At 54.8% G+C, this 22,681-nt stretch overlaps 2 protein-coding genes and 1 long non-coding RNA gene across 8 annotated transcripts in view; 1 reads left to right on the top strand and 2 right to left on the bottom strand.

Annotated features, from left to right (window-relative positions):
* Positions 1-906: 906 nt before the first annotated feature.
* SLC35E2B (solute carrier family 35 member E2B) lies at positions 907-20,707 on the bottom strand. 6 transcript variants are annotated; one of them, XM_005217097.5, is made up of 10 exons: positions 19,969-20,707; positions 17,462-17,697; positions 12,024-12,429; positions 11,761-11,896; positions 11,450-11,577; positions 9,941-10,061; positions 9,009-9,062; positions 8,587-8,659; positions 6,065-6,210; positions 907-4,756 (listed from the first exon to the last, which is right to left on the bottom strand). In XM_005217097.5, the coding sequence occupies exons 3-10, from the start codon at positions 12,343-12,345 to the stop codon at positions 4,519-4,521; spliced, it is 1,218 nt and encodes a 405-aa protein (XP_005217154.1). In that variant the 5' UTR covers positions 12,346-12,429; positions 17,462-17,697; positions 19,969-20,707; the 3' UTR covers positions 907-4,518. The 6 variants fall into 6 exon arrangements, with proteins under 6 accessions (XP_005217154.1, XP_024832032.1, XP_024832033.1 ...); XM_024976264.2 differs by having other exon boundaries at positions 20,527-20,707; XM_024976265.2 differs by lacking the exon at positions 17,462-17,697 and having other exon boundaries at positions 20,527-20,707.
* Positions 20,526-22,681, bottom strand: part of NADK (NAD kinase) — a 25,407-nt gene continuing 23,251 nt past the window's right edge. Inside the window, exon 11 of the mRNA XM_010813336.4 lies at positions 20,526-22,620. Coding sequence (XP_010811638.4) covers positions 22,617-22,620 — 4 coding nt within the window. The 3' untranslated portion in view covers positions 20,526-22,616. The remainder of the gene's footprint in view (positions 22,621-22,681) is intronic.
* Positions 21,588-22,681, top strand: part of LOC104974460 (uncharacterized) — a 6,229-nt gene continuing 5,135 nt past the window's right edge. The window contains exon 1 of the long non-coding RNA XR_009490870.1: positions 21,588-21,633. This is a non-coding gene — a long non-coding RNA (uncharacterized lncRNA). The remainder of the gene's footprint in view (positions 21,634-22,681) is intronic.

Here is a 22,681-nt window from a genome sequence, read left to right as displayed (position 1 = left end):
CCGCCGACTCCCGCCCTGAAGAGTGCCGGGAGCGCGCTGCGCGTCACTTCCGGCCTTGGCGCAGGCTGGTGACAACTCTAGGGGCGGAGGCTCGGAGCCGGCAGGTGTCTGGACCAGCCTGGTTGGGTGGTCGTGACTGTGTCTTCTCTCCCCGCTCCCGTGACCCCGGGGCAAGACCCTGAATCTTCCTAAAAGGAGACGAATCTTGCTTACGGAGCGGGGCGGGAAGAGCGGTTACCGCAGGATTTTCAGCTGTGCGAAGACCAGGGATGACTGTTAGTGCTTACTCAGGCTCGCCTGCGAAGGTTTTTAAACACATTGAATCCTGAGGTTCGGCCTCAAACCTGCTGAAGTTCAAGCAAATTATTCTTCGAACTTTTGTGGTCACAGAAAAATGGTAATGCGACATCGTGACTCTCAGGAAGAGAACGGTAAACAAGTATCATTCACTTGCAGTGTGTGCACTCAGTCGTGTCCGACTCTGTGCGACCCCATGGACTGTAGCTCACCGGGCTCCTCTGTTCATGGAGTTTTCCAGGCAAGAATACTGGAGTGAGTTGCCATTTCCTCCTTCTGGGGATCTTCCCAACCCAGTGATTGAACCTTCCTCTCTTGAATCTCCTACTTTGGGAAGCGAATTCTTTACCACTTAACGTCACCTCCAGTTTACTACCTGGCCAGAAGTGGAAAATGTAGAAAAATCTGACAAGAAATTAGGGCCCAAAGAGGGTGTGTGGAAGTGAAATTCTTTCTCTTCTGGAAAGAAATGTTTTTTCTGTGCCCAAGCTCTTGTTTTGCTTCCTTAGTTTTTGGTAACAGGAAAAACCTTCAAAAAACAGATGAAGGCAGTAAGAACCCACCCATGTTCATTTCAGTAGCCCAAACACTTGAGTCTTACACAAAGGAGAAAGCAAAGTACACACTGAACATTTATTTTACTTTTGCAGACCAAGAGTCCTAGATAGTTGCTACCATGGTAGCTTAATTTGGACAGAGTAACCAGTAGGCATCCACAGGATTAATTATACAGCATTGATGTATTACCATAGCAGAATACACAGTGACTCACTAGATTATGTAACCACCATTTTTCTAGGAAAAATTGATCTAATTGCATAAATACTGGAATAGGTGAAATAAACACTAAAATTTTGAGTAATGTACTTTTAGTTCTCCACAGTTGTTGTTTTTTTTTTGGTGTAAAGCAAGTATAATTTGGTTCTGATATAGACAATTTATTCATATAATTTTCAAGTTTTTCAGTATGGGAAAGTCACCCTCACTGTGACCCTCTGCAATGGTGGGTTCACAATACTCCCTGGGTGGGTTCAGACTCAACTCACACATCTACAGTCTAGAAATAGCACATCAACTGAATGCCAGTTTCCCTCAAGTTAAAAGCAAGAAAAAAAGACTTTGCCAATTAGAACAGTTTCCAAGTCAGTCTGGACATCTAGGCAAGGATGCAATGGCAGCATCCAAGCCCTCCAGAGAAGAGGAGGAAATACTACAGAGAGAGAAAACTGGAAGGTTTTATAGCCAGAGCATCAGGGTGAGCAAGCCAAGTGATGGTCAGCACAACCACCTGGCTGCTCTTTGCTCTTCAGGAGAGAGAAACAGGCCGACTCATCAGGGAAGCAGGAGCGTTCTTATTATAAGCTAGGAAAATGAAAAGGTCCCAACCAGGGCAAGAACATATTCTGGAAAAGAACAGAGCCCTTACTACAACATTGGTCACAGGCAAACAGAAGAGGGTCTCTACCTGTAATAGCATCCTTGTTTAATTTTTCCAACCTAGGTAAATAGTGAAAATACTTCCAGGCCTCAGGAAGCACATCCCCTGGACAGATGTAGAAAGTCGTGTTGCATTTTTTGTGGTCTCTGCTGACCTGTCTATATATGACCATCCACAGGACAGTCAGTGCCACACGGGAGGCAAAGTCCCTCGGTTTGGGGCAAGCATTTCAAGGGCCTGCGGCTAGCGCGGTTCCACGTGGCTTACTCTTCGTGCAGCACATTTTTATTGTGTAACTTACAAATTAAAGACACATTTTGGATTATGCAAGAGTATTCTCAGCTTTCCAAGGCAGATGATTTTAATGCTAATATGCAGGAAGTTATGACTATCAGAATTTTTTTTTTTAAAAAAGCCTTTCATGCCACTCAACAGTGGAAATTTCCTTGAAAGCCAGAGATCTCTAAGTATTGACGTAAGCAAGCAGATGACCAGAGTTGGAAGCCTGGTTCATGAGTTTGATTACAAAGACACGGACAACGACCATGGACCCAGAGGAAATGGACCTAGTGTTGGCGTTGGTACAAGCTGGCCTGCGACGGTGCAGTGAAAGGAACATACTAGAAAACTACTAGACAAAGTTAATTAAAAAACATGTCTGTACAGTTATTAAGCAAACGCCCACGCAGGCTGTGGGGTTTGACTCTCCTCCCAGAAACGCCCACCATGTGGACGACTTTGGGCAGTCAATGGACGGAATACAGCCACAGCATGTGTCCTGTGGGTGCCAGGCCCCGGACTCCCTGCTGGGGATGAGGGGATGCCCCAAAAGCAGCTTTGCTAGAAACTGCCTCATTTACTAATAATTTAGGAAAATCTTTTCTGGTCCCCAAATCTGGAAAATCAAAAGAGGCCCCTAACAACACTCAGACACAAGCAGCTGGCACCTGCTCACTCTCAGATGACAGTCTGCAGCTGGCGACACACATGCTCCCCTTCTTCATGTCTCGCCGGCAGCTGCAGGTGTTGTGGCCCCAGTCTGAGGGCAGAGGCAAGAGCCCCCCAGAAGTGGTGCTTTCCCTCTGGTCCTCACAGAGCAATGCGCTGCCCCAGCCACTGCCCCAGCATCCTCTTTAGCTTTGTTTAAGGGTAAGCAGAAAAAGAGGAAAGGGGGGAAACCTGGGAAAGACACCTGCTACCCTGTACAGGGAAGCTGCGTGTGACCTGCTGACCTCTGAGCAAGGAGGTCAGCTTCATAAAAGGTTGTTTGTAGTTAAAAGGCCCCATTTTTAATCCCTCATCACGACAGACTTTCAAAGTCGGCAGAACTTAATGAGATGCACTTATTGCTCTTTGTTTCTAAGAGACTTGCTCTCCAGGAAGGGCTGGTTTATATTTTCCAGTTGAGAAGCCAACCAGAAAACCAGAGAAGCAATTAAGGCGCCAGGGCCTGGACAGCAGGGACTGTTCCCGAGACTCGTGGGCCACTTGTGCCCTCGGGTCGCTCCATCCCACAGGCCGGCTAGAGACGGGCAGGTGGCCAGCCCGCGGCCCCTGAGTTGGGCTGTGCCTGACAAATCCCAGAGCTCCAGTCTGGTAGGTGGGAGGGGGGCTCCACCCTGACCAGAAGTTCCAACAGGATGTGGGGCGAGGAGTAAAGAGAGAGGTGGAGCCTTAAACACCTGGCTGGCTGGCTGTCTGCCCTGGGGCAGGAGGGCCGGGCTGGGCCGTGGGTCTGACTCTGGTTTACCCAGCACAGTCCATGCATTCCAGAAGCCATCTGTACCTGTGTTTCCTTTTAAAACTTACACTGTCATTTAAAATGCAGCATGACAAAAGTGTAAACACTCCACATTCGTCCTGTTCATCATTCACAAGGGGGAAATCATAACACCCTTGTCAGTGAGACCAGGAGGCTCGAGACTGGCTGGGTGGAAACGGGCTCCTGGAGCCCCTTTAGAAGAGCCTGCCTCTAACCTACGAGTATGGGAACAGAAGGGACACAGCCCCGCCTTGCCTTGTGGTCATCTACCTGTAGCTTTCAGGCCGGAAACCACATCTGGGTCTGGGTGTTGAGGTGGGGGGGGCGCAACCTGGCTGCCCACAAGGGACAGGACACTCTGGAGGTGGGAGGCTCAGCATAGCAGATGTGGGGAGGGGCAGCCCACCTTCCCTAAGTGGTACTGATGCGACAGCTCTGCCTTGGGTAGAGGAGATAGACATCCTGTCCTCAGGAGCAGGGAACCCCAGGTTCTCACCCCATCTGTCCCATGCCACTATGCCCACTGCAGTGGCCTCCACGCCCTGGCCCTGGGGGCCTCAGCTTGGCCAAGCCCAGCAGATCCCCAATGGCCAAGGAGCAGGGTGGACTCCAGCAGCTGCTGATGGCTGGCATGAAGGAGCCGGTACCCCACACTGGCTCCAAGTGAGGGGGTGCCCGCTGGAACCTGGACACAGCTCCAGCTTCCCAAGTGGTCATCACTCACAGAGGAGTTGGGGCCTGGCCCAGATGCTGGGGTGCGCAGAGGCTGCCAGGAGGAGGTTGTCAGGGGGCTCAGCCATGGCTCAGTGGCAGCTGTGTTCTCCAACCCAATTCAAGTTCCTGCCAGTTCTGACTGACAGCCCCAGAAAAAAGCGGAAAAGGCTGCCCACCTTGCCTCCCACAATGACTGTGACCTGTAGAGCCAGGTGGTCCCACACCCGCTGTCCACAGGGAGAGAGAGGCAAAGGGGTTCCCCCGTCAGCGAAGAGGGGGTGGTGTGGTGCCCCCATGGCTTTGGGATTCAGTGGTGTGGCCGGGGGTCCTGGGGGAGCAGCAGCTCAGAGCTGCCATCCGGGGGCTGGGTGGTGGCCGAGGCCAGGCTCTGCATGGCCTCGCGCTGCTGTTGCTTGGCCTTATTGTAGAGCAGGACGCCAGCTGTGACCAGCACGGTACCCACAGCTGACAGGCTGGTGACTTTGTTACCGAAAACGATGACGCTGAGCCAGATGGACAGGGCATGCTTTACAGTGCTGGCGACGCTGCAGGAGAGCAGGGAGGTCAGCGGGGGCCATAGGCACCTCCGCTAACCCCGCTTTGTGTTGGGGTCCTACCTACTAGAACAGAGATCACAGAGAAGAGGGACAACAGAGCTGGGTGGCATCTTCAGGCTCAGTCTTGTGCCTTACTTTGTCCTTTCTTTGATGGAAATATTTCTAAGTGAACTGTAGGCATTACAGCTTTCACCCCCAACACTGCGGCCTACTCTCCACAGAGTGGGAAGTGCTCCCTTAGGAAAGCTGTCTGGAAATGACACCATGCTGCTTGCTCACTGCTGGGACCTCGTGAGGATGCAATGACCACAAGGGTTTGTCTCCTGGGCTGCCATTATGGATAATTTAAAGTTAACTTTTGTATTTTTCTGCCATAAGCTATTTCCCTTAAAAAGAACCAGTTTCCTGTCTTTATATGGACCGTCACTAACAACCCCTGAAAAGAAAGTTTCAGGGATATTTGGAAATAATTCCTGTTGTCATACAGGAAACAGACTCATAAAACATACTGACCACTTGAGTCAGGGGACGTGGCACCCAGGCGGCCCTGACAGCCCTGCAGGCCCCTCTCCCAGGATGTGGGAAGAGGCTGCCAGGTCTGAGAGCAGCGCGAGGCCCCTGAGGCCCTCAGATCTGCGGACAATCCTGCTCTCCCGTGACTGTTCTGAAGTTAAAGGACAAAGGGCTGCTAAAAAGTTTCCACAACAATATGACAGCCAAATCCAAGGACAATCACTGGGTGGGTTTTCAGGCTTGCTGGTGACCTGGGCTCCTTCCTTTCTGTTACCAAAACCCCTCTGGTATCAAATCAGCACTAAGGCTGTCCAGTTAGGGAAGAAGCTCATGAAACCCGAGCTTGGTGCTGAGTTCCCAGCAGGGAGTCAGTGGGGCTGCTGAGTGCGAGCTGATTAAAGTCAGAAAAACAGACTTCGACTCCTCAGCACTCTGCCAGTTCTAGGTGCTCAGGATCCACACATGGCCAGGGGCTCCCACCCTCTATCATCCCAGGAGATTCCCCGGACAGTGCTGTTCTGGGGAGAAGTACCTCACAACACTGAAAGGAACTCTCTTCTGTGCACAGATTCCCAGTGGGGAATCCCCCTAAAAATCTATTTCACAGGCTTTCCTATTCATGTTTCAAATGGCACCAATACAGAATGGCCAAGTAATTATGACCACTGGGCACAGCAATCACTACACTGTGACCCACAATCACAGAGCCCTCTGATAAAAACATCAAGTGGCAAGCGTTCCCCTCTACACGTGACCCAGATGCACCTCATCTCCTGTCCTTACCTGAAGGTCACAGGGGAGATCCTCCCCATGAGGGCGTAGGCCGTGACGCTCTGCAGGTGGAACAGCACGCCATCTGCCAACAGCAGCAGCACCACGTCCTGGCTGTAGCGGAAGCTCCTCCCACTCCTCCCGATCACCGGCAGGTCCTGCACCAGAGCCAGAGGGATGGCTGCTGTGTGGCCCCTGGGGGAACTCTGGTGGCATCTGTGCCCCAGGGTCTGGGTAAAGGGAATGACACTGCAGAGGACTCTGGGGCAGCACGTGGACGGCAATGATCAAAACTTTACACACGAAACACACACAGCCTCTAAGCACGTGACAAGATGCCCAACATCACTGACCATCAGGGAAGAACAAATCAAAACTACACCAAGGGGGCTTCCCTGGTGGTCCAGTGGTTTAGAATTTACAACGCATGGGACGCGGGCTCCGTCCCAGCCAGGGAACGAAGATCCCGCATGCGATGTCGCGACCATGCCCGTGTGCCACAGATGAGCCAGCACTCCAGGGCCTGTGCTCCGCAACCAGAGAAGCCACCACAGTGAGATGCCCAAGCATAGCAATGAAGACCCAGTGCAGCCAAAACAAACAAATAAAAAGCCTCGGGAAAAAAAACTACAGTGAGGTACCTGCTCCCACTCATTGGGATGGCTGCCATCAAAAAACAAAAACCAGAAAACAACAAGCACTGGCGAGGACAGGGAAGTTGGACCCTGAGTACTGGAGGTAGGAATGCACAATGGTGCGACTGCCGTGGGAAAACAGACTAGTCAACCTTCAAAAAATTACACACACAACTGCCCATGTGAGCCAGGACTCCCCTTGTGGTCTGTACCCTGAAGAACAGATAGCAGGGTCTTGAAAAAGTACTTACACACTCACATTCAGAACAACATTACTCATAACAGCCTAAAAGTGGAAGCAACCCAAATGTCCACCATTGGAAGATGGGTAAACAAAATGTGGTCCAGCCATACGTCTGTCTATTCAGCCTTAAACAGGGAAGAGGTCCTGACACCTGCTCCACCGTGGACGGACCTTATGACATGAAGTTGAGTGAAATGAACTAGATGCAAGAGGACAAATCTGATGTGATTCCACTTCTGTGAGGTCCCTGGAGGAGTCAGAGTCACAGAGACACAAGGTAGGAGGGTGGGAACCGGGGGTGGGGGAGAGGGTAACCAAATTCAGAACCCCTCCCCCAACGTTTGTCTCTTCGGCATAAGGATTATTTTTGAGCTCAAAGCACTGAGAAAACAGCAGGTGCCAGAAGGGTGCTCTGACCTCTCTTTTCCTTCCCAGAAGCAGGAGACAAACCCCACATGGGAGCTGCCCCTTCCCTGCAACCAGGAGGAGAGGGGATTCAGGGGCCTTGTCATCATCCCTCTCGTCCCCCTTCAGCCGCCCCAGTGTCTCAGTCATTTGCCCACAGTCACCTTCTCATTCACCCTGACGTGGAAGCACTGAGGTTCTGCCACTTGTTTGGGGCTTCATTTGCTCTGGCATCACATGAAGCTCATATTAAATGAACCTATGTGCTTGCCTCCTGTTGATCTAAGTCAGTTTAACTCTCAGGCCCAGCTGGAACTCTGGGGGGTAGGGTAAGTCTTGCCCCCTCCACCCGGTGGGGTGGGGTGGTGTGAGGAGTTAGCATTTAATGGGTCAGAGCTTCAGTTTGAGACGATGAAAAAACTGGGGTGATGGTCACACAACGATGTGAACAACGTACCTGACGTACACTAGAAAACGGCCAGAATGGTAAATTTAATAGGTATTTATCATACCAGAGTAAGTTTAGATACGCATGTTCTTTTTCTCAACCATTCCAATCCAAGGACACAACCCAGAGAAACATCCTCACCCACGAAAGACATGACATACGGAACTCCCTGTCATGTGCTGCGTGTACAGGGCAGAGGCAGGGCCAGACCACTGCGTCTGGTGGGTCAGGGCAGAGCTTGGACTGGACAGCCCAGCGCCACCGTGCTGAGAAGACAGGGCCACGCAGACGCACACCTGCGCTCCTATGGGACTCACGACACATGTATGCAGCTTTGTGGCCATACAAACACACAGAGGGAGCAGCTCCACTAGGAGGGGGCGTGTGAGCGGCTGGGGAGAGACCCTCTGTTTTACATGTTTCTGTCCTGTGACTTATTCTATGGTGGTCACAATGTTTTTAAGTAAGAGAAGAAATAAGAAACAACTGCAGGAGTTCCCTGCAGTTGGCCACCAGTTGGAGTGGCCACCAGTTGGCCTGGTGGTTGGGACTCAGCTCTTCCACTGCTGTGCCCAGGGTTGGGGAACGAAGATCCTGCAGGCCATGAGGTGTGGCCAAAAGGCAACAACACAAGAGTGTGCCTAACACCCTTCTGCCAAAGTTTCCAGAACTGGGGCTGCAGCCCAGCCCTCACAGGCACAGGACCTGCTTGGGTTTGCATCGGTCAGGCCCCCTCAAGCGCGTGGCAGCCACACAGTGCCAGGCTCACCCCCTTGAAGGTGACTGTGATGGTGGGACTCACCATGAAGAAGATCCAGGCTGGGACGAGCATAGCCACGGCCGCTGTGCTAGTGTAGAACTGCAGCTCTGCAGCCCTGCAGGACAGGGCAGGCGTCTGAGCCTCCCAACCCCTCCAGCCTCACCCCGGCCTACCTACCCTACCCCCAGCCTTGCTACCCTCTTCTCCCCTGCTACAGGACAGTGACAGCATCCCTGCCCAAGGGCAACTGGAAACAGGTAGGTTTTTCTCCCCAGTTTCAACAAGGTTCTTTTAAAGGCACCAGGGAAATGGAAGGGTCAGGGCTAGGGCACAGGGAGCTCTGGGAGGGTTGGGGCTGGGGTCCAGGGTGGTCTGGGAGTGTTGGGGCTGGGGTCCAGGGCTCTCTGCGAGGGTTGGGGCTGGGGTCCAGCGCGCTCTGGTCTCTGTGGGGCAGTGACACTTACGAGAATCTGTATTTGTCCCCACTGAGGAGTTTTTTGGAGAAAACATTCTGCAAACTAGAAGAAAGAAGAGAAGAGATTATGTGAGCTCAGAGACCACCTCATTCGAAGTGCCTTGTCCTCTGGAAACAGGTACACGTGGGGCATCCATGAGCCAGGCCGAGCTGCCCCTTTCAGAGGTGGGTAAGCTGAGGTCTCAGAGGTGGAGGGCATGCCTGGGGTTACCCAGCTCTGCACAGAGCCCCTCTTGGCACCCAGAGCTCCCACAAATCAGCCGCAGCCACAGGACAGACAGTATGAGCACAGGAAGACCCAGGGAAACAGGGATAGAACTCCTGGCTGGGAAGGCCAGTGGTGGCTGAGAGGAGACAGGACAGTGTCCGCTTCCAGACCACCAACACTGCCCCCAGCTCTGGCCAAGGGGACTTGAACCAAAGTGAGGCTGGGGGAAGACACTCACAGGCCCGCCTCCTCTAGGGCTGACACTGCAGGCCAGCGGGAAACCTGGCGGGACTCGTGCAAGGACAGTCCCTGCAGGACAGCGGCCAGGAGGTCTGAAGCATCTGCCGGTGAGTGAGGAGGCTTCTGAGACCATCCTGTGCTGGAGTTACAGGTGAGATGCAAACTGGGACTGAGCTGGGCTATGTTTCTGGGAACTAGAGAGGCAGAGAAGAGGCTGAAGGAAACACAGCAAGTGTCAGATGGAATGAAAGGTGGTTTCTCTCTTTACTCATGCACCACTCGGAGACCCTCTGGTCTCTCTGGAAGTACCAGCAATGACACAAGCTTAGACATAAGTGCCGCTGCCGCCTCCCTTCTCCCCTCAGAGACGGCGACGCGCAAGAGCAGGCTGCGTGCAGCTGTCAGCCATCGGGCCTGGTGCCTGCACTCCAGCAGTGGGCCTCACGTGCCCAGCTCCCACCCTGCAGACTCACCAGTCCATGATGTTGGTGGACAAGGCGGCTGAGAACCCCAGGAAGTTGAAGCTCATCTCGGTGGCTGTGCACAGTGCCAGGCCACCCATGACCGGGATGAGGGAAAGGTTGACCAGTAGCCCTGCAGAGGGAGAGCACATGGCTGGGCTGCAGTGCCCCCCAGTGGACCCAGCTGCCCCCCAGGGGTGTTCTGCTCGCTTACTTCTCACTGGAGGGAAAAAATAGCACATGCCTGTGTCACCTACCCCGGCCAGGCACGTGGCGCAGAGGGCTCCACACCAGAGTTGCCAGCTCCAAGCCCCGATTTTTGCACCCCACCCCACAGTCGCCAAGCTCTCACTTGTGAAACAAAGGGTGAAGGGTGGTCTCCAGGGAAGGCTAGGGGAGGAAGGAGGCCCCACACCTCAGGGCGTCCAGCCCTCCTGCCTTCATAACCAACAGTCTTGACAACAAGGTAGAAAGTCCTTTCGGGACAACAGAAAACTTTGTCAGTGGGCACAGGGCCTCCAGTCCCCCCACCTCCCATGCCTCTACTTGGATTTCAGACATGGCATTTCATTTATCTTGAAATTCAAAGCAGACGAAGGGACAAGCCTTTCACGCTTAGCAAAACAGAGCAGAAGTGCAGCCCTCAGACAATCTGGTAACCTCCTGAGACTGTGACCACTACCCCGCCCAGGACAGTGCTGTCCACACAGCAAATCCATGGGCCTGTGAGGCCTTGAGTGTCACCACGGAAGGAGCTGTCTGCTGGGCGTGGACCACACGTGGGACTGTGGCTGGGAGGCCACCAAGGAGGCAGACGCCTGCGCGGTGGGCGGTGGTGGGCTCAGGGCTCTGCTGGGGCTGTGCCCGTTGCCAGGACCCATGAGGCGGCTCTGCTGGGGTGCCTTCGGGGGTCACCCCTCTGGGAACTCCACACCTTGGCCCCACAAGTCTGGGTACCTCAGTCATTCTCCCCAACAAATTGCATTTTATCAAGATTTCCTAACTGTTCCAGCCAGACAGTGCCTTCGCTGTGGCCTGGCGTCCCTAAGGCACTGGAAGCCCCTGTGGGTGAAGGCACCAGTGCGGTCAGGCTGTTTCCTGCTGTGTGGGATTGCAGCAACTGCGGTCACACTTTGATCCGACTCTGCTTTACCATCACCTGCACGCTGGCCTGGCTCCAGGGGCCCGATCTGCGAGGTGCCCAGCTGTGCCTTCTCCCTACCACCTCCTCCCCAGGGTGCCGGGTGCTGCCTGGTTTTACCTTCTGGTCATTTCCTAATTGAAGCCAACTCAGCTCCCTCTCTGAGCAGCACTCCTGCCCCCAGGGCAAACATAAGTCATGTGATGAGTCTGCTCATCACAGGACCCCACCCCCTACAGGCTGGCAGGAGAGTCAGGGACGTGTGTGCAGCTGGACAGTGCCTGCCCCGGCCCAGCTTAGAGATCTGTGATTGAGTCCCATCTGCTGAGCCTTGGAGGGACACAGAGGCGCGATGAGGCCGGGCGTGGGGGGCTGCTCACCAGTGTGCTCCCCCAGGACCGTCCGCGACAGGATCACAGTGAAGATGGGAGCTGAGCTCTTCACGGTCTCAGCAAAGGACACCGCCACATTTTTCAGGCTGACTAGACCCAACACCACTGTTGCAAACCTAAGACAATCAAAAGCCTCACAAATCAGTGCATTCCCTCCCTCAGGAGTCAGCCTGGAGGGTCTGCCCCACCCTGCTCCCCACTCCCAGGATCACCTGATGCTAATAGCCAGCCAGCTGGGGGAAGAGGTTTCACAAAAACAAATAATTCAGACACCCAACCTGAAATGTCAGTGGGCTTACCTCATCAGGCCCACGAACAGCATCGTCATGATGAAATTGGGTGGGTAAGAAAGCCGAGTTTTGTGCTGATACAAACAGCAGGGAACGAATATTTTAACACAGCCAATAAGCGTGGTTGAGAGCATCTGCACAGCCCCTGGAGGAGGAGACAAGACCCGTGAGCAGAGGGGTTCCCCAGGGCTCCGTCCCCCCCCAGCCCGGGCAGGTACCTAGTGAACAGAGGGGTTCCCCGGGGCTCCGTCCCCACTAGCCAAGGCGGGTACCTAGCATGCTGGGTTCCCCTTCCAGCAGGGACAGGATGTACTTGTTGAGAAACAGGGTGCAGAAGCTAAAGAAGAACCAGAGCGTGAGGTAGGTCAGGGCGCGGGCGCCCCACACGCCCAAGTCTGCCTCGATGACGGTAGTCTCTGTGACGGTGACTGTGAGCACCTGCTCCTCGGGGCTGCCATCGCTCTGGCCCAACGCGATCTTCTCACTCCGGTGGCTGAACACGGGGGCCCAGGCCAGGAGCGGCCGTCCCCCAGGCTTCTCGCCAGGGCCCGGGTCCAGCTCCCCCAGGGCTGGGGGCTTCGCAGATGCCGACATCTCAGGGGTGGCAGAGGGCTCGGGTCAGGGACCCAGGGACAGAAGTGGCAGCCATGGTGACACCGGGCAGGGCGTGGGCTGGAGCTGACGGAAAGGACGGGACGAGGTTGTTGTGAGCGGCCAAGGTCCTGCCAGGTTCAATCACCCCCTTACAGTAACTTAAAGCACAAACTCAGGACCACAGTCGGCCACGCATCCAGGAGCCCCAAAGGAGCAAGAGCAGGCGCCCCACTGAGACCACAGCCTACACCAGCCTAGCCTCCCTTCCCTCCCCACACACCTGACCCTCCAGGAAGTCCCACCCAAACTTTTCTAAAGCACCTGGTGATCTGGCCTCCTCCAGCTGCCCTCCTCCCTTGGCCTTTCCCTCAGCTCGGCGAGGCCTGTGTCTTCACCGCCCCCTGCCCCCACCTCAGAAGCTGTCTCCAGTGCTCTGCATCTCTCTCCACCCACCAGGACCACAAGGGGCTGCCCTGAGCTCCCTCCCACCCAGCTGGCTCTCCAGCGCACAGTACCCTCCCCCACCCCTTGATGTTTCATCCAGAGTTTTGAGCTGTCCTTGGTGGGAGGGCTGACCAAACCGGCCTGTTCCCTTGACCTTCCATTCCTCCTTTGTACCATCTTTCACGGTCCAACAGTTCATCACCCAGGACCTGACAGTACAGTCCCCATCCTTCAGTGGTCAGCCGCCTCCAGCCTGAGGGGGCAGTTTCTGAGCACAGACGCTGGGAGGAGGAGACTCCTCTTGAACCTGAGGGCCAGCCTGCAGACGGGCAGGGGGCTGCCTCTGTCTTGCGGCCAGGAAAACACACTGTTTCCTCCACAGACTCACACCTCTTGGTTTCTCCAGAGAGGCCTCCCTCAGCCCTAAGACCACACACAGTCAGACCCAGCCTCTCATGTGTGCTGGTGGGTGGGTTCTTCAAGTTTTGGCTTTTTTCCCCACTGTGCCACACAACTTATGGGATATTAGTTCCCCAACCAGGGATTAAACTCGAGCCCCAGCAATGAGAGCAGAGTCCTAATCACTGGACTTCGAGGAAATTCCCAGTTTGGGCTATAAACAGTGTCCCAGTGACGACCACCAGCACAGGAGGCCTGGCTGCTGTGACACCAAACAGGAAGTCCCAGCCCCCTGCCCATCCCCCCGCCCCCAAGCAGCCAAGCTGGCCAGCAACGTCCTGGTCCCTCAGATGCTGGCGTTTGGGGGATACCCATCATGTTTCCACCTAACTGCTAGGTGTATGTAGAAGAGGCATCAGGTATTCAGCTTGCTGTGCCACCCACCAAAAGGGCTGGCTCCTCTACCCTTACCGCCCCAGGCCCAGTTCTGCTCAGGCTTGTGATGGACTCATGACCTCCGATGGACTCTGGACCTCTGAGTCCAGGTGGACTCGTGACCTCTGACTCTCACCCAGGCCAGGGCTCCTGGCTAAGCTGCCCCTGGCTCCCAGTGTCCACACAGTGTCCTCAGTCACTCCACAAGCTCAGCAACGCTTGGGCTCGCAGGGTACCCAAGCCTCTACATGCACACTGACCTTGGGGACACCACAGCTGTCCCGACGCACACCAGACCAGGACGGATGCACCCGGCCCTCCTGTGGGCTCCACTTCCCCACAAGACGCACAAGCCCTTCGACCCCTCTGGCACTGCCGGGGTCAGATCTCCACTAACACCCCGTCCTCCCTCCTCTTCCTGGCCTGTGCCCCATTCCCTCCAGACAATACCATGCGGGAGCTGCACCTCCATGGGCAGCCCTGGACTTCTGGTCACCCTTCAGTGCCCTGGCACCTAAGCCAAGGAGGACATGGAGGGGGCCAAGTGCCCATCGAAAAGTGGGAGGTGCTGCTCTAAAAGTTACCAGAAGAGGGTCCCCTGGAAACAAAGACCAGGGCAGGAGAGACAGAAACCTCACCCAGGGCACCAGGCTCCTAGGAGCTCGATTCAGGCAGGCCTGGACGTGGGCGCTCCAAGCACCCCCAGCAGCACACAAGGAGCACGAGGGGTCAGGCAGCAGACAGCAGGGACCACACTGACCAGGATCCTGCCTCTGAACACAGTCTGTAGGCGCTAAAGCGGCCCAATCGGGGCCCAGCACCAGAGGGAGGGGTCGGGTGCCCTGGAGAACTGATTCCAACTCAGTCTGAGGACCTTCCTGGGTGAAGATCAAAGATCAGCAATCACCCTGACGGTAGGGGAGGAGTTACCTCCCGGAAACTCAAGGAGAGACAGATGCAAATTCAAGGAGGGACAGAAGGCAGGACGCAGTCCTGCGGACAGACAAGAAACTGTCAGGAACAAATCAGTGGGATGAAAAAATGGAAAAGCTAGAGAAGAAACGTCCACGACCCCATGGTGGCCTCAACTATCTCCTGGCAGGGCGTTAACCAGCAACCAGAGCCCATCACAACTTTACTCCCCAGAGAAACGAGCGGTTGCCCCACCGTGGAGCCACCAAAGTGGAATCCCCAGGGATGAGACAGACACCATGCATCCTGATCCACCACACTGAACCTGGTGCCGCTGCAGTTTCCCTGCCATGAGCACAACTCTGACGGTAAGAGCGTGAGGGTCTTGAAAGAAAGCCGAGCAGAGGAGGCTGGACGGCAGAGGACCGAGCTCCAGGCCAGAGTGCAGATCCTCACAGCAACCATGCCCTGGATCCCGCCAATGCCAGCACTTTCAAAACACTTATGCCCTTGGGAACCAGGTCCACGCTCCACGTGCTTAAAAAACAAAATGCCCACATCAATAACACTTCTAGAAACAAAATCTCTAATGCGCAATACAGACAGAAATACCTAAACCAAGCACAACTCAGAGGAACAACTTCAGCCCACTGAGGAGCGAAGGGGAGGAAGTGACTGGTGAGCCTGTGCATGGGTGCTGAGGTCAAGCGCAGGCTCCAGACGAGACCTGGGCAAGTCTGGTGGGAGCACTTAAGGAGGGGCAGACAAGGGAGTGGGCTGTGCAGAAGGAGGGGGCCACAGTGTGCCTGCTTCCACGTCCACGTGCGACTCTGCCCACACGGAGGCCTGGAACAGGGATGCCTCCGCAGCAGGGGCAGAGCTGGTTTCCAAACCTCTGCTCTGCTGAACCAAATCAGCCTCCTCGCAGAGACGGCTGAGTTCAGGGCTGGGGCCACAGCTGGGCCGGGAGGAGGGTGGGCTCCTGGATGGCACGAGGCCAGCATGAGGGGTGCCCGCCAGCGAAATCCAGGCGGATTGAGAGAAAGTAAATAACAGCAAAGGGCCAGCACACAGATGACCACCAGGATCAACAAATGAGGAAAGCTGTTCCTTCAGGTACAGGGTGACATGACTGACGTGACTAGATGTGCCACCAGGCCCCTGGCTGCAGCCCTGGGCGAGACCCACCAGCAGAGGCTGGAAGCTGGTGACAGTTCAGCAGTGACAGGATGTTCAGTCTTACTGGGCAACTACAAAGAGCATGATGGAGGCGCAAAGGGGAAAAGGGAAGGAGACTCCCCTGAAGAAGGGGGGCTGCCCCCTGGACACTTGCATCAGGCCACGTGCTGCACTGGTGCAGAGACACGTAAACAAGCTGGGATGCGGAGCCCAGGGTCTGTGCACTGGCAGAACCCAAACCCAAGACAGAGCGGGCTGCGGCTTCCGGGAGAAGGTGGCCTCGGCTCCCTGACACCAGGACGACTGTCATCCATGCCAGTAAAGACAGACTGGATCCCAGCCTCAGAGCTCCAGACATGTGCTAACAATTCACAACATCCACAGGGCACTTCCCAGGAACCAGGCAGGGTCTGACCCAGCAGGGCACACATGATGACTCCATGGCTCTTCCCAACAATCCTGGGGAGGCATGCTGTCACCGTGTGAGGCACAGCTTCTGACCAGGGTTGAACCTGGGCAGCTGGGCTGTGGAATGCAACTGTGTGAAACCTCACACTTAGAAGAAATCGTACGGAGTATCTTCCTGATCCTGGGGTAAGAAAAGAGTACCGTTTTTTTGGGCTGTGCTGCACAGCCTGTGGCACCTTAGTTCCCTCACCAGGGACTGAATGCAGGCCTGGCAGTGAAAATGCCAAATCCCACACTGGACCACAGGGAATGCCCAGAAAAGAGCATCTTAAACCAATCCCCCAAAGCATGACCCACAAATATAACAAATCAGATGAGGTTGCTAAAGGAAGAGCTCCCGTGCTTTCACAGTGCATCATGATGTAACATCAGCACACTAAACATGCTAAATGACAAGTGACACCTGGAGGGGTCATGACAACACGACAGGGAGAAAGGATGGATACCTACAATCAACAGGAAACGTGGGTAACACGCCAGGAGGGAGACGATGTCCACACGCCCAATGAACACGAGAGGAGCCGTCAGCTCTGCACCTCTGGACAACACATACCCAGCTGGAGGCTCAGAGCGACAGCGCACTCGTGACCCCACAGATTCTGTGGTCCAGGCGGTCGACCAGCATGATGGCGGAAGGGGCTGGGGTCTCACCTCCAAGCCCACACATGCAGCTCCAGCAGCTGTGAGGGGAAGACCCTCCGCAGGGCTGCGTGCATCAGGGCTGGTGGCTGAGAGCCAGCGCCCACGGAGGCCAAGTCTTCTTGGAACCTTGGCCCCTTAGCATTTGCTGGACAGCGCTCATGAAAAGCCCACCCTCAAGGAAGGGGGCTATAGAAGGTGAGAACACCAGGAGGCAGGGTCACAGGTGTTACCTTGGAGGTCGCTGACCAAAGGTGCTGACCTCATCCATGGTCAGGGAGATAGACACACCAGCCACCCCTACTGCCAAAAGCCATCAGGTCTGACAACACCCAGAGCTGCTGTGAGGTGCGGATCCAGAGGCCTGAACACAGCTACAGTGAGGGGCTGGTACCAGAACTGGGAGAGGACTGGGCACCACGCTGAGAGGGACATACCTGCACATCCTACAAACCAGAACCTCCATCTTTGAGGGTCCCCCAGAGATGTCCAGCAGGAGTGCCCAGGGAGAGACTGCTGGTCACCACCACCAGGAGTGGCAACTATCCACCGCGAGGAGTGAGAAACGCCTGGTGGCACCCACAGGTGATGGTCAGCCAGGTCCTCTTGGTCAGATAGCAGGCGGGCACATAGCACTTACCGCTGGTCACTGGCCAGAGCGGCAGTCCTGTGCAGAAGGCCTGCTCCCAGGTGCAGTGAAGCCCCTCAGTGGCTGTGCTGGCATTGCGCATGGAGGCTGGGGGCAGCGACCTAGAACCCAGCAGGTCCAGCTCAGCCAGGCCCACTGGGACCCCAGCTGCCCTCCCTGGCTCTGACCGCCGTCTTCTTTCTCAGTCTCTGTGACTCAAGGCACCTTCACGAGAGGCAGTTTTTATCCTGTGAAAAGCCAAAGATCAGCAGCCCAACCTGGTAACGATGAAAACTGACCTCACCCAGGGCGGCCTGGAGATGGGGTGGACCAGGCTGAGCGCAGGGCTTGTGGGGTCCCCCACCTCCAGGCCTCTGGTGACACAGGTCTGAATTACTGCCCTCTGGGCTTATAGCACAAATGACAAGAACTGTAATGTAGCCTCTTCCGCTCAGCTCAGAGCCAGCAGCCTATGAGGTGAGGGTTGACTCCACTGTGCTCCTGTCCAAAGCCTCCGCAGGACAAGGTCCAGACGGGGCACTGAAAGCAAACCAGCATCACGTTGCAAAAAGCACACACATGATGCTTTCATCACATGCAGGCACTGAGACCCTCCCAGCCTCCACCAACCCTGCAACAGGGGCTCTAGACCCTGGGGAGGCTGCCTGGTTCTGAAACGTGGGCGGCCAGGACCACTGGGGCACATTAACCACTGAAGGGAAGCTCGGGGTGGAAGTTACTGACAGGAAGTTGTCAACTTTCCCATCCAGTTTTGCAGAACCCTGAATTCTGAGGCCCATAGTCAGAGGTCAAGAGTCTTCTGTTCTACAACAAGCAACTCAGGATGCTCTCAAACACCTGGTGAGGAAATCTAGGTCGGTTCACATTGTCAACAGGGCAGTTTAGATAAAATACAGTGAAAGTCTACAAATTTCATACTCTTAATTCAGAAATTCCACCTCTAGGGCTTTATCCTAAAGAAATAATCCAAGAAAGGCCCAGGCTTGTACATACAAAGATGTTCAAAAGCTTTGTTTTTAAGACTGAGAAGCTGACACTGGCTAAGTGGCAGATTAAAAAAACTGTAACCAACTCTGTCACATAATGGGACGCTGTAGCCCTACCAGTTGTGACAAAAATATATTTGTCATAGAGAAAATGAGAGCAGAGTCAGAGTTACAGGCTCTCTGTACATTGTGTTCAGGTTTAAAAAGTACCAACGGTTCAGAAGAACACAGGCCAAGGTAACAACTGTGGTCAACTCTCAGAGGCAGAATCTCAGATCCTTCAGGTTTTTTTTTTGCATTCTCTCCAATTTCTAATTTATTTGCATTGAAAATTGATTTTTTAACAAGACCTACTATATATAAAACAGGGAACCATAGCCAGTATCTTATTATAACCTATGATGGAATGGAAAAGAATGACAAAGAATGTTATGTATGTACAACTGAATCACTTTACCATACACCAGCAACGAACACTGTAAATCAACTATACTTCAATTTTAAGACAAAAATAATTTCTTTAATGTAAAAACTTTTCCTGTTCCCTCTCTTAATGTTCCTTTTCAGGCAGTTTAGTATTATTTCATTCTGCTTTAAAATGTTACTTGCAAGTTAAAGGATTTTGGGTAAAGAACATTGCACTCTACTGAAAAACAAAGAACTTTAAGCCATTAAACAAAGTCTGCTTCTAAATAGTTTTGTTTTGTTTTTTTTTTTTAAACAGCAGCGGCGGGTGAGCAAGGTTTTTCAAGGCTTCAGAGCGTGAGCGCTGAGGGAGGAGGGGGCGGCACTGCAAGCCCTATAAACCCCGTACAGAAAGTAGGCTGAGAACTACAATGAAGTCTTAGCTCTGGGCCTGACTGGGAGTTTCCCAACCCAATTTACAAAATAACCGTTCGCTAGGACCGGCGCCTGGCAGGACGTCAGTCATTATATAATTTCCAGTTTTTTTTTAATCCTGCGAAGACACCAACTGCAATGAATTTGCTGCCGGCGACTGTGCCTGAAGTGGACACAGCACCACCCGGTTCTTTCAGGAGCGGCTGCACCTGCTGCTTCAGGGCCGTGCCCACCTCGGGGCGCATCGGTGGGGGGGTGGGTGTTAAAACACAAGGGCCCCGACCCTGTGTCCCCACCTCCGCCTCTGACAGTACCCCCAGGTATCCAGGCGCTGCGGGCCCCGAGGACTCCCAGCTCCCGCCCCATCTGTGCCCCGCCCGCCGCGGGCAGATTTGGAGCGGGAACGTGGCGCCGGCCTCGGAGGCCTAAGGTCCACCTGGACGCCTGTAAGGCGTGGCTGGGGCCCACGTGGTGGACGCTGCAGGAGCGGAGCCGGCGTGAAAGCTCTAGGGACGGTTCCCTCCCACCCCCGGGCGGCCTCAGACGCCCAGGCGCGCGTGCCAATGTCCGGGGTTGGCCGAGTTGCCAGGGGAAGCGGGGGGTCGGCACGGACTCAAAGGGCGACCCCCGGAGGTGACCCGCCCCGCCAACTTTATTCAGCCCTTCACCCACCAAGGAGCCCCCGGGTAGATGCCGAGCGGGTCCCGCAGCCTCAGGGACGTGGGCCCGGCCCCGCAGCCGGGCGGGGACCCGGCGCGCCGGAACGGACGGAGCGGTCATCTAGGGCCTCGTCGCCCCCTACTCCACACAGCGACCCGCCCTCATCCCGGTGACCCCGGCTCAAGGAGCCGAAGGCTGCGGGTCGGGCTGGGTGGGCGGACCCGGAGAAAACCCGCAGGTCCCGGCGGGCGACGGGGCGGGGCCGAAGGCGGAGAGAAGCCGCTACTGGCCCGGAAGCCAAGCGCCGGAAGTGACGCGTCTGAAGTCCGCCGCGGCTCCTAGCCGTCCCGCGTGACCCATCCCCCGGGAGTTGTTCCGCAGTGTCCTGAGGGTCTGGGCTTCTCAGCTGCCGCTTGGGTGCTGGGAGCGGGGACGCTCTGCTGGGCGATTCCCGCCGTGGTCGTCCCCTTGGGACCCCCCTGGGCCGTACCACATCAGCCCACGTGGGGATAGTGCTGTTGAGCAATGGCGACCCCCGTGGTCATCCCCTTGGCACCCTTCGGGCCGTACCTCATCAGCCCAGGTGGAGGTGGTGCAGCTGGGCGATGGCGGCCCCCGCGGCCTTGGTACTCTCCGGGCCGTAATGCGTGGCCCAGGCGAGGGTGGTGCAGCTGGGCGATGGCGGCCCCCGCGGCCTTGGTCCCCTCTGCGTTGTAGCACCTCGGCCCAGGCTGGTGTGGTGCTGCTGGGTGATGGCGCCCCCTCGCGGTTGTTCTTTTGGCACGTCCCGGGCCGTACCATCTCGGCCAGCGGGGCAGGTGCTTCTGGATAACGGCACCCTCTCACGGTCGTCCCCTTGGTATCCTCCGGGCCGTACCAATTCAGCCCAGTCAGGGGTGATGCTTCTGGGAACCGCCCTCCCCTTGATAACTTCCAGGCCGTACCACCGCGACCCAGGGAGCGGCAAGTTCGTGGAGGAGCCGACCTATAAGCTGGCTCTGAGTTTTGGTTTCAAGAGACAGAAATTTCAGGCTCAAGGAGCCTCCCGTAGAAGAGGAAAGACAAAGGGACTGTCCTAGCTGAGGAAGCCAGCAACGGAGGTGCTCTAGGGGCAGCTAGAATCCAAGGCCACGCCCCTCACGAGGACGCTGGTTGGCTGAGTTTGGGGAGTTCCACCAGGGGGCGTGGCCTTGGCCCAAGTCTCTGAGGGGCTTCAGTGGGACTGTCTTGCCTGCGTACGCGCCCCTACCCCCACCCATCCCTGGCACCACGCGCAGCATCTTCCTGGCCCGGTTTTCCTCCTGGCTTACATTATTAATTTTTAGCAAAAAAAAAAAAGTTTATTTTTAGTCGTGCCACACTGCTTGTGGGATCTTAGTTCCCGAACAGGGATTGAACCCAGGCTCTTGCAGTGAAAGCTAGGAGTCCTAGCCACTGGACTGCCAAGGACTTCTCTCCACTTACTTTTAAAGGTAATTTTTAGGAGCGAGGTTACTGCTAATGGGCTCTTCTTCCTCTTCATTTTAATATTTATTTTTATTTGTCTGTCCTGGGTGTTAGTTTCCGCATGTGGGACCTAGTTTTTGAACCCATGCCGTCAGCGTTGGAAGTTTGGTGTCTTGGTCAGCCGCCAGAGAAGTTTCTAATGGGCTCTTCTTAAGGCCTACTTAAAAAAAAGTATTTATTTCGGTTGCACTGGGTACGTGTTGCTGTCCGGGGGCTTTCTGTAGTTGTGGCGAGCAGGGGCTACTCTGTTGCAATGCGTGGGCTTCTCATCGTGGTGGCTTTTCTTGTTGCGGAGCACGCATGGGCCAGGAGCATGGGCTCCAGTAGTTGGGTGCACGGTTTTTAGTTGCTCTGTGGCATGCAGAATCTGTCCGGACCGGGGATCAAACACGTGCCCCAGCATTGGCAGGTGGATTATTATCCGCTGTACCACTAGGGAAGTCCAAGGCCTATTCTTCTTGTCAGACTTTCATATATTTAGCTTCATATTGTTTTAAAATTAATAGTTTCTCCTTTAGATCTTGGCCAGAGGGTCAGTTAATGGATGGTGGTATCTGCCTACCTCTGGCGTCTACAGGCAGGGTTTGGGCCACGAGGTGCAGGGGAAGGGTTTTCCTTGGGATCCTCCAGAAGGTATGACTGGAGGAAGGGCCTGGACACCCCAGGGGTTGGTCAGGGGCCTGGGCCTAAAATGCAAAAAAGAAGCAAAAGTGGAGTTCTCTTAACATCTGTATCTCGGAGCAGAATATGACACCTTCACCATCCCTAAAAGTGAGTATTCAGGACACTGAACAAAGTTTATAGGGTAGATTTTCCTACTTTGCACACAACTCTGAGATGCTTGATGACTGCCCAGCAGCACTGGTTGTTGCTGGTCAGTGAGTTACTTGTAGTCAAATAATTTCAAAAGCAATTGTATGAAAAGTAGCAAAAACTTTATAGCCGAGTCTTTCTTACATTTTATCTGAGACAGTTCATTTTAACAATTCTGAAATGATGTTGGAGTGCCAAGTCACCTTCCCCTCTTGGGCTGGCCACTCCAGCACAGAGGACAGTGTTACCCAGGCCTTCGACCATTGCTGGAGTCTTTGCTCCATGGTCACACTTCCAGAGTTTGTATCCTGCCCCCTTTTCTTTGTCCTGTTAATGATTGTTCACCTAAAACAAAGCAAAAAAACAGCCAGTTATTTTAACAGAAAGTCACGTTTGTTTCCCTTGT

Source organism: Bos taurus, chromosome 16 (assembly GCF_002263795.3).
Source record: "Bos taurus isolate L1 Dominette 01449 registration number 42190680 breed Hereford chromosome 16, ARS-UCD2.0, whole genome shotgun sequence".
NCBI lineage: Eukaryota > Metazoa > Chordata > Mammalia > Artiodactyla > Bovidae > Bos > Bos taurus.
Note: the sequence above shows the minus strand (reverse complement) of the source record. Positions and strands in the feature narration are given on the sequence as shown.